The sequence below is a fragment of the Rhinolophus sinicus genome, chromosome 18 (genome assembly GCF_057876585.1).
Source record: "Rhinolophus sinicus isolate RSI-liver-muscle chromosome 18, RSI-T2T, whole genome shotgun sequence".
Taxonomy (NCBI): Eukaryota; Metazoa; Chordata; class Mammalia; order Chiroptera; family Rhinolophidae; genus Rhinolophus; species Rhinolophus sinicus.
Genome location: NC_142518.1, coordinates 39,331,662 through 39,343,050, shown reverse-complemented (window position 1 = coordinate 39,343,050; position 11,389 = coordinate 39,331,662). Strand labels below are relative to the sequence as shown.

Below are 11,389 nucleotides of genomic sequence, written 5' to 3'. Positions count from 1 at the left end.
GGTTTTCTGAACTATGTTGGAGGGCCTCTGGGGACCTCAAGGTTGCTGTCCCTCAGCAATCCCAGCAGGAACCCCCCCACCCCCCAAAGAAGGGACTGCCTTGAACACATGTATGGGTGGGGTTTTGTGTAATGGAGTGAATGCAGTGAAATCCACATAAGTCTCACAAGGTTCTTGAGAAACGTCCATCAGCAGGAACACTGCGAGGTTGGACCAAAAGGGCACGAGAAGGTACAAAGTGAAAGAGGCCGCTGGACCCCTGATATTCTCCTGGCTAAGGGCAGGCTGACAAAGACGACTCAGCTGCAGACAACTGCTGCCTTTCATGATAAAGGAAGAATAGCTCAGAGGGCGGAAGTCACCAAGGGCCTGGAGGTCAGAACAGTGAGTTAGGGAGGATTTTTCCGGGCTTTGAAACTTTGTCAAAGAATTCTGGCTGGTGCTTTCCCCGCTGGATTTCCCAGCAGCCTTGGGACTCTTAACTCCTTTCTGCCCTCCATTTCCTTCCACATCGAACCAGCAGGTTTATAGCTGTTATCCTATGCCTATCCCACCCTTGTGTGTTGGGGGGAGAGAGCTTGTTACCTTAGTGTCACCACTGGTCCCCAGTTGGAGAGGGATTGTGCGCCTGGAGTTGCACTGCATGGATTATACCCAGGATCCTCACCCATGCTCGATTTTGATGATTGAGGCAATGAGATTTCAGACTATGAGTTCAAGTGATTTCATCAAGCTTTAGGAATTGAGCTGATGCCAGTTTTGGGATAGACTGGGGCTCTGGGTGCCAGAGGGCAGACTATGGTAGGTGGAATTCTAAGGTCACCCCAATGACTCTTGGCCTTGTTTAATCCCCTGCTGTTGATGGTGCAAGGAGCCCGAGAATCTGATGAGACCCTCTTCCCATGATTACATTGCACTGTGTGGAAAAAGGTTTTGCAGGTGCAGGAAGTTTCCAGATCAGTGGAACTTAAAATCTGGGTGGGCCATGCCTAAACACGCGAGCCCTTAAAATGACCTGGGCCACACCTGAGAGACTCAAGCGTGAGAGGGTGTTTGGAGGGGAGGGGCCCGTGTGGCAAGTACCTGCGGCCGGCCTTTAGGAGCTGAGAGTGGAAATGAATTCAGCCAGTAACCCAAATGAGCTTGGAAATTAACTCCTCTTCAGAGGCTCCACAAAGAAAAACAGCCTGATTGCACCCTGTGAGCCACTGAGCAGAGAGCAAAGCCATGCAGATGCCTAGACTTCTGACCTACAGAACCGTGAGCAACTAAATAGGCATTGCTCTGAAGTTGGTAAGTTTATGGCAGTTTGTTACGCAGGAATGGACCATTAATACAGATAGTGTGGCAGGGTTACAGAGAATGCACCTGTTCCGCTCTGACAGAGAGTGCCAAACACTTTTCCCAAGGGCTGGTACCAATTTACACTCCCACCAGCTTTTGAGAGGCCCTCCATATCCTCATCTACCCTTGATATTGTTAGTTGTCTTGGCTATTCTGGTAGATGTCTCCTGATATCTCCCTGGGATTTTCATCAGCATCTATACCCCTGGGGACTCAGGTTGCGCAGCTTTTCATCAGTTCATTGGTCAGTTCGTTGGATGTCCTGTATTGTGAAAGTCCTGTTCAAATAGTTTGCCAATTTTTCATTGCATTGCCTTTCTTCTTGATTTTGGGAGGCGTTATATTCTGTACAAAAGACATATATTCTGTGGGATGTATGTGTTTAGCAGGTATCGTTCTTCTTTCTGAGGTTTACCTGTTCACGCTCTAAGTGTGTCTTTTGTCGAACAGAAGTCACTATTATTTATTTATTTATTTATTCATATCCAATTAAAGTTCACTGGGGTGACAATTGTTAGTAAAGTTACATAGATTTCACGTGTACAATTCTGTATTACATCATCTGTAAATCACATTGTGTGACACCATCCATCACCATATTTTTGATACCCTTTACCCTCATCTACCACCCGCCTCCCCCCTTACCCTCTAGTAACCACTAAACTATTATCTGTGCCTATGAATTTTTGTTTCTCATTTGTTTGTCTTGTTATTTTGTGTTTTTTTTTGTTTATATACCACATATCAGTGAAATCATGTTTCTCTGCTTTTTCTGTCTGACTTATTTCACTTAGCATTATAATCTCAAGATCCATATATGTTGTTACAAATGGTCCTATTTCATCTTTTCTTTCCACCAAATGGTATACCATTGTGTATGCATATCACAACTTCTTTATCCATTCATCTATCGAAAGGAAATTTTGGTTGTTTCCATGTCTTGGCCACCGTTAATAAAACTGCAGTGAACATTGGAGCACACGTGTCTTTATGGATAAATACTTTCAGATTTTTTGGGTAGCTACCCAGGAGAGGGATTGCTGGGTCATATGGTAATTCTATTCGTAATTTTTTGAGGAACCTCCACACTGCCTTCCATAGCGGCTGCACCAATCTGCATTCCCACCAACAGTGTATGAGGGTTCCTTTTTCTCCACAGCCTCTCCAACACTTGTTACTATTTGTCTTGTTAATGATAGCTATTCTAATTGTGGTGAGGTGATGTGTCATTGTGTTTTTTATTTGCATTTCTCTGGTGATTAGTGATGTTGAACATTTTTTAATATGTCTATGTGCCATTTGTATGTCCTCCTTGGAGAAATGTATCTTTAGGTCCTCTGCCCATTTTTCAATTGGGATGTTTGTTTATTTGTTGTTGAGTTGCATGAGTTCCTTGTATATTTTGGATATTAACCCCTTATCAGAGGCACTGTTTGCAAAAATCTTCTCCCATTCAGTTCTTTGCCTCTTTATTTTGTCGATGGTTTCTTTTGCTGTGCAGAAGCTTTTAAGTTTGATATAGTCCCATTCGTTTATTTTAGCTTTCACTTCCATTGCCTTTGGAGTCAAATTCATAAAATGCTCTTTGAACCCAAGTTCCATAAGCTTAGTACCTACGTTTTCTTCTCTGCAGTTTATCGTTTCAGGTCTTATGCTTAAGTCTATGATCCACTTTGAATTGATTTTGGTACATGGTGACAGATAGCAGTCCAGTTTCATTCTTTTGCATGTGGCTTTCCAATTCTGCCAGCAACATTTATTGAAGAGGCTGTCTTTTCTCCATTGTATGTTTTCTGCTTCTTTGTCAAAAATTATCTTCCCATATTTATGTGGTTTTATTTCTGGGTTCTCAATTCTATTCCATTGGTCTATGTGTCTGTTTTTCTGCCAATACCATGCTGTTTTGATTATTGTTGCCCTGTAGTACTAGCTAAAAAGTCAGGGAGTGTGATACCTCCAGCATTGTTCTGTTTCTTGAGGTTGCTTTGGTTATTCGGGGTCTTTTGTGGTTCCAAACAAACCTGATGATTTTTTTGTTCTATTTCTTTAAAACATGCCATTGGGATTTTGATGGGGATTGCATTAAATCTGTATATTGCTTTGGGTAATACAGCCATTTTAGCGATGTTGATTCTTCCAGTCCATGAGCACGGAATATCTTTCCATTTCATTGTGTCTTCTTCAATTTCTTTTAAAAATGTCTTATAGTTTTCAGCATATAGGTCTTTCACTTCCTTGTTTAAGTTTATTCCTAGGTATTTTATTCTTTTTGCTGCAATTGCAAAAGGAATTGTTTTTTTTTTTAAATTTGTTTTTCTGAGATTTCGTTGTCAGTATATAGGAATGCAATGGACTTTTGTACATTGATTTTGTCGCTGGCAACTTTACTGTATTCGTTGATTGTTTCTACTAGCCTTTTAGTGGAGTCTTTAGGGTTTTCTATATATAGCATCATGTCATCTGCAATGAGTTACAATTTAACTTCTTCATTCCTAATTTGGATGCCTTTTATTTCTTTCTCTTGCCTGATTGCTCTGCCGAGGAAGAAGTCCCTGTTTTGATTAACTGCAAAGTACCGGTGTTTTCCTTTATTGTTAGCACTTTTTGTGTCCTGTCTCCAATGTCTTTGCTTACCTCGAGGTCATAAAGATACCCTCACATGTTATTTTCTACAAGCCTTCACTTGTTTGCTTGATTTTTGTTTACAGCACAAGTGAGGGGCAACCAAGTTAATTCTACACATCCTCTGTCCCCGATGTGGTCCAGGTCCACCTATTTTTTTAAAGACCATCCTTCCCCCTCCCTAGCAAGTGTCACAGTTGTAAATATCGTGACCTTGCTTGTGTGATCCCTTTTGTGGACCCTTGACTTTGTTCCATTGGTTTATTTGTCTGTTCGTGTGCTAGTAGCAAAGGCCTTAATCATTATAGCGTCATAGTTCGTCTTGCTAGCTGGCTGTGAAGTCCTGAAAAGTCTTGTTTTAGATGTCTTGTCTGTTTTGGATCTGCATAACCCATACATAATTTAGAAGCAGCTTGCCAATTTCCATTTTAAGAACAACTGCTGGGGATTTGATTGGGGTTGCATTGAATCCATAGATTGTTTTCAGGAGAATTCTCTCTTCAATTCACTTGCGTACCGTTGTCTGCTAATACCTAAATATGATATGTGTCTGATTTATGTTAGGTATTCTTTTAATTTCTCTCAGAAATGTTATGTGTGTACAGAAGTCTTAGGACTCTTTTGTTACATTTGTTCCTAGGTGTTTGCTGTTTTTGATACCATAAGATATGGTATTTACACAGACAACAGTGTAGTGGTTAGTAGAGGGAAAGGGGGAGGGCGGCAGTAGAAAAGGATAATGGAGATCAAATATATGGTGACGAAGGGAGATTGGACTCTGGGTGGTCATAACTCACTGCAATGTACAGATGATGTGCTATAGAATTCAACGCTCAAAACGTATGTAACCTTATTAACCAATGACACCCCATCCATTTAATTAAAAAAGAAAAAGAAGTGACATTTAATTTCTTTTTCTCTTTATAACTTTAGTGCTGGTATATAGAAATCCAGTTGAAATTTATGACGTTGGCCAGATATCCAGCAATCATGCTAAATTTCATTTATTATAAGATTAGATATATACATTTTTTCTGTTTAGATTTTTCATGTAAACAATCCATTGTGTCTCTTTAATTTTTTTAAGAGCTGAGAGAAACTTCCCTGAAGACTGCAAGCGGTCTTGGGTCCATATCTCATGAACTGCAAATGGGGAGTGCCCATCCCTACACCAGTCACTGGAAGCGGAATGAGATTACTCTGACCTGGCTAGTCATCCACACTGCCCTGTATAGTCAGAACCACTGCGACATGGGCAACAGCTTTCCTTTATATTAACCAAGTACGTAAATACTTGGAAAGGAAACCTTTGATCAGAAAGGTGAAAATCAGGAGATAGAGGATGTTGGATCAATATTGGTGGGATATCCCTCCACGAAAAATGAGCCGAAATTACAATTCTCAAGGCAGTGTTTCTTAAGCAAACATGAATATACTTAATATTTGAAAGCCGTTTGTCTACTGTGGAGCAAGAATTAATACTTAAAATAATTTCCTTCACACACACACACTTCTGGTGATTATGCACTACAAAATTGTCATAGAAAATGTAACACATATACATACCAAAGTTTTAAGTATAGTTATTCATCACTGACAGGGATGCCTGCGATTTAACTTTGTTTAGACTTTTCCAAATTATCAAAATGCTCTACATACCGCAGGGTTTGCCAACCTAGATACTACTGACATTTTTGACCAGGCAACTTTTTCTTGTAAGGGGGAGGCTGCCTTGTGCTTTCAGGAAGTTCAATCAGCATTCCTAACTTTGATCCACCTGGATGCCAATAGCACCTCCCATCCCTCCTCCTGTTGTGAGAAACAGAACATTTCTCCAAACATTGTCAAGTGTTCCTGGAGGGCAAAATGCCCCTGGGTGAGCACTCTTGCTATGCAGTGTATGATATTTTAATATACATAGAATCCTAGGTATATGTAAAGAGGAATGTATTACTCCATGTATGCACAGATGCAAATACACATCAGGATATTCAGTATATAACTTTTTATTTGTGTGACATAGCCATTTTCCAGTAGCATTAAAAATTGTTGAAAAACATCCTATGAAATCTGCATAAGTTTATTTTATGGACATCCAGTGTCCTGCTGGTAATTTAGGTTGTATAAAATTTTTAAAACTAATGACACAAAAAATAGTCTCTTTTGATTATATAACATTTTCTGGATCTATATCTCTATCTATACATTGTTTTTATGTTGAGGCTCAATGCCTCCTGCAAAGGAATTGTAGCACCAAGCAGATTTTGTGTTTATGACTTTTTTTATGTCTTGTCAAATTTCCATTTGGCAAGGTGCTATGCGTGAAGCAGTAATCTATGCACACGGAAAACATTCATAATGGAAAGGATGACGCAAATGAAATGTACTTTTCCAGAATTTTTTTCCCCACGAGAACCATCCATTCCCACAGTGTCCCCAGTCTACAATTCTTCCATATTCCAGGAAGTGGCACCACCATCCACCCAGGTACTATGTCCAAAATCGAAGGGTCATCACTGATTGGTTTCTTTCCTTCATGTCCTCACAGCCAGTCAAGTGTTCTCAGCTGAGGCCTCAGACAAGGACATCTCGGAGCAGACACAAGCCTTCCCTAGTTTGCCCCGTCTGAATTCCAGCCCTACAGAATGCCTCAGCATGATGAATGACAAATGGTCATTGTTCCATGACACTAAGTTGTGGAGTGGTAGATGACCGGAACACACTCCATGCATTCATTCTTCCTTCAAATTCATACACTATTTCATCAGTATTTTGTTTTTGGTATTCCATTCCATTTCATTTTTATACATTGCCTACTCCATCATTCATAACCTTGTATTCTGTATTTCTTTCTACATTTCATTCCATTCATTTCTATTCCTTTCCAGTACTGTTAAATCTGTAGTGCAAATTTCGTTGCCCATTGATCATGACTTTGCGTATTCTGTTCCTTTCTATGATTCCTTCTTATGTAGATTTCCTTCTATTTTTTTAATGTTTGCTTCACTTTATATTCCATTGTACTTCTTTTCTCATATAAAAATATCACATATAGATTTTTTATTCCACGTGCCTTTCATACTTATTTCCATTCCCCTTTCCATCCCATTTTCCATCATAGTCCATTCGATTTCCATCCCATTCCATCTTCCATTCTCTATCTTGTTGAATCCACACTGCGTTCCCAGTTTCAGGTTCCACTGCAGCTGTCTCCATTTCATCCCTTTCTGCCTTCCTGTTCAAATCCATTTTCCATTCCATATTATTTAACGCTCCCAGTACCAATTACAGTCTGTTTTGCATTGTGTTTCAATCCAATTGGTGATGCAGTCAAGAAACATCTCAGTCCGTTTAGCCCAAATTGCTATCACAGTTAGTTACTTTTAGGAGACCATCTTGCTAATATTCTAATCAAAGGATGACAAGTGTCCATGACCTACACCAAGAATTTCTTCTTCTGGGAATTTAATTTTTATTATTTATAACAAGGACCCAATTGAGCACATGAACAATTTTTAGGAAGAAGGATTGGCTGGCCTCGCAGTGATGTGGTATAGAATGAAAAGCTGGAGACCATATCCATGTCTGTCAGTGTTGGAATGTTTGAAAATGTAAGCAGCTTCTCTGAAGGGAATATTTTGTACTTAAAGAAATGGCCTTTGGAAATGTATTTATTGACTTGGAAAGAGTGTTTTGTGGACCTGTGGACCCCAAAAGCCGGATACTAAATATATCTATAGATAAGAGATTCCATTTCATAAAATAAACTGTAAAATATGTATGAATGACTTTTCTACCAGCAGGAAAGTAGAGTCCCAGTACTTACTTATTGGTGGGTGAGAATTTATGTTCTAGTTTTTCTACACCTGATTTTCTGTTTTGGGTACTGAACACGCGGCCCTGTGGTACTAATGAATAAAAATCATTGTCCAAATTTTGAACTTCACGCCTGTGCATCCCAGCACACTTATACTAACAGAAACAAGAGAGAGGGCCAAATCAGTGGATTACTATGCAGCCCATACAAATGATGATGCATATTTAAAGATAGTATCACCCGTAATCCCAGGCAATTCCAGCAGATGCTTCGGGAGAACAGGCAGGGAAAGCCACATCTCACTGGATAATTCAACCCCACCCCCCTCTGGCGCGTGGCAGTAGTGCTGAACATCCCGAGCCAGGACAGTGTGGGCCCCACCCCTTTCGTCGCCTGCAGGCTCCTCTGCGAACAGACCTCGATGTGAGGTTATACAGGTGCCCGCAGTGGTTTGGCAACTGTCACCTCTTGGTCATGCAGGGGCCCAGTGTCCTGACCAGATCCCGGGAGGGATAGCTGGCTTGGAGATATGTCCTATTGGCCAGTGTGGTATTTCTTTCAAGGCAGCACTTGAAGGTGAGCCAGCAGAATGGTGCTGAAAACCTAAGCTGACTTGGGGTGTGTGGGGACAGAGCCCCAGAGAGTAGTTTACAGGCTCTCGGCCTTACGTGGAAAGGTGCTGGCTCGGCTGTGGCTGATTGGCTGTCGGCTGTGGCCGGTTAGCCGATTAGCCGCCGGTATAACTGCTGCGGCTACGGAGGAGAGCCGAGCACTGCTGAAGACTGCCGAGGATTGCCGAGGAGCCGAGCAGAGCCGAGGAGAGCGGAAGAGAGGAGAGGAACAGAGTCGAGGAGAGTGGAGGAGAGTCGTCGGTGGGTCGGTTAGCGGAAAGGCGGAGGGCAGGTCGTGCGTCCAGTGGGCCCAGCCTCCAGTGAGACTGTAGTGGTATGCCTCCCCTACCTATGGCTCCGTGGGTGTTCCTTTTTGGCCTCACTCTGTCCTGCGTTCTTATGTGGGGAGCGGGAGCAGAGACCCCGCAGGCCGCCCAGCCTGAAAAATGGCGCGGTGAGCAGGCCTCTGCACAGGACAAATGGCGCAGCGAGCAGGGTCTCCCGCATGACAGGGTGACTGGAATTGTTTGTAGGGATGTCCTCCCCGCTCAAGCCCCCCCCCCTTGAAACACACCCACATAGGGGCCCAGGGAAGGATGGGGGCTTCACCTCAGAGGCCGGGACCCGCGGACTCTGGTGGTGGGGCTGGGGGTGTGAGGTATCGAGCATGCCGGCCAGTTCAGTGCCAGATGGAGCTGGGTTCCACTCGCTCCGGGAGGAGAAGAGCCACGTGACCTCCAGCTGACCAATCAGAAGTGGAGATCACACCGGCCCCGCCCACCCCCTCGCTCTTCGAGCTCCGGTTCTACCCAGGCAGCACCCATATCCGCACTCTCCGGACTCTGAGGGAGAACTTGGCATCATGGCCACCCTGTCGTGTTGGGAGAAGGAGCTGAAGCAACAGGAGGGTGAGGTGCCCGCAGGGCCGAACAATGAGGTCGCCCCTGAGCCTGGCGCCGCCCACGGGACCGGCAACCGGGATCCTGGCACCTGGGTCCCCACGGTCTCCAGCGACCGGTCTCTGTCAGGTGGCGGCGCCCCACGCGTTGGCACAGCAGGTGCCTCTTCCTGTGTGGTGGCCGCGCCCGGCGCCATTTTGATCATTGCGGAGGACCCAGGGCCGCCCTCCATGGACTGTGTGCAGTTGAGGGGTCTCCCTGAGCACCGGGGCAGCCCGAGTCCCCTCGCGGAGCTGAGATACGTGAGGCCCATAATGGGCCAAAGTCTCCAGACGGCGCATGTGGAGCGCGCAGACGCCAGGGGGCAAGCCACGAGCGGCGCTGGCCCGGCCGGCGGGCGTCGCACCCAGACCAGGAGCCCAGCGAAAGGCCGTGGGAGGAAGCGGCCAGGCGGCAAAGAGGCTGTCGGGGCTCCGAAGCTTCCACGGTGCTGTCTGTTTCCGGGGGCTCCCGAGCCTGAGGGCTCCGCGCCTTTGCCGCCATCTTCTCCAAAGGCTCAGCCCAGCAGCCGTCACTGCCGCCCTGCTCGTCGGGCTTCTCTGTGCAGTCGCGCATTGCAGCCAGGCCCAGCCCTCCAAAGCCAGGCCCTGCTCTCCGCACCAGGCTCTGTCCTCCCCAGTGAAGCAGCCATGCCAGGCCCTGTCCTCCGAAGCCGCACCACCCTGCCAGGCCCTGCTGTCTGCCTTGGCACTGAATCTTCAGCTGGCCCTGCATCCCACCACCATGACACTGCATCTCGCGGCCGGGCATCTGCGCCAGGCCCAGCATCCCACCTCCCTGCAGCTGAGGGAGGCCCTGTTGTCCACCGCCGTGCACCCACGCCATTTCCTGCAACCCGCTGCCGTGCATCTTCGCTAGGTTCTGCTGTCCATAGCCACGCATCCGGGTCAGATGCTGCTCTTCTCAACCGTGCATCCTTGCCAGGTCCTGCTTCCAGGAGCCATGCAACTGGGCAAGCTCCTACCCTCCGCAGCCGCAGCCCCCCGCTGAGCCCCACCTTCCGCAGCAGGGGTACCACTCCAGGCTTTGTCCGCCTGAGCCGCCCCACCCAGAGAGGATCATTGCCTACCAGCCGCCCCTCTCTCCCTGTACCTGGTGACCAGAGTCCTCCTTCCCCGGGGTCCGCCTTAGGAAGGCGTGTGTTCCCGAGCAGCTCAGGCTCTCCTGATCCTGAGGTCCCAAGCCTTCCTTCCCAGCCTGGCTGGCATGCGGTCCGCATGCGTGCCTCTTCACCCTCACCTCCTGGTAGGTACTTTCCTTTCCGTGGGGGGTGTGATGACAGTTCTTCCTCTTCCTCCTTCTCCTCCCCCTCCACTAATTTTTCTGGCCAGAGCTCCTCTTCCCTTAAGTTTCATGGCCCTGGCTCCGTCTCCACTCCTAGCCCTGCTATCCCTAAGCATGCGTCGCTGCTGCTGGAGGTTGATGCCCTGAGCCTGTCTCTCCAGAGGTGCACGCTGAAATAGGGAGCATCCCTTCCCTCCCTACAACTCCTGTGCTGTGACCCTCCAAGTGCAACCTCATGAGTCCCAAGAAAGGAACCAACACCCACTGCCCTGAAGGGGCTGTCTGCCCCCAGAGTTACCTGTGAGGTTTCCGTGAGTTCTGTGAGCCAACACCCAAAGTCTTGAGTTTTGAAGCCTCCCCTTCCTAAGACTCCACCACCCAGCACTTACCTGCTGTTGGCCCTTCATTCCAGGCCCTCTTCTCCCTCAGAAGGGCCTGCCTTTGCCCCTGAGTTGAGATTCCCCTTCTCCAAGTTGTAATGCCTTTTTGAAGAATAAAATTAAAATGCTGGCTTTATTGTACTGTGGCTTTGATGGAGGTAATATGGGTTGGTGGTTTGTCCTTACCCACTTAGATTTGGCAATTTTGGGGGATAACTTGTAATCTGCATTTGCTGCAAACATTGCATATGCATTTTTGTTTTCGGTGTTTGCTGTTTAATTGTTCTGTTTTTATATGTGTGTTTGGTCAGATTTACAAAACTATGCAGCCACCACTGCCACCATCTTCCCAGAATCTCCATCACCTAGTCT

The 11,389-nt window shown here is 45.9% G+C and overlaps 1 protein-coding gene across 1 annotated transcript; it reads left to right on the top strand.

Annotated features, from left to right (window-relative positions):
- Positions 1 to 9,497: 9,497 nt before the first annotated feature.
- On the top strand, positions 9,498 to 11,089 carry EZHIP (EZH inhibitory protein). The gene has a single exon (XM_088794965.1). The coding sequence runs from the start codon at positions 9,524 to 9,526 to the stop codon at positions 10,814 to 10,816; it is 1,293 nt and encodes a 430-aa protein (XP_088651091.1). The 5' UTR covers positions 9,498 to 9,523; the 3' UTR covers positions 10,817 to 11,089.
- The last annotated feature ends 300 nt before the right edge of the window (positions 11,090 to 11,389 follow it).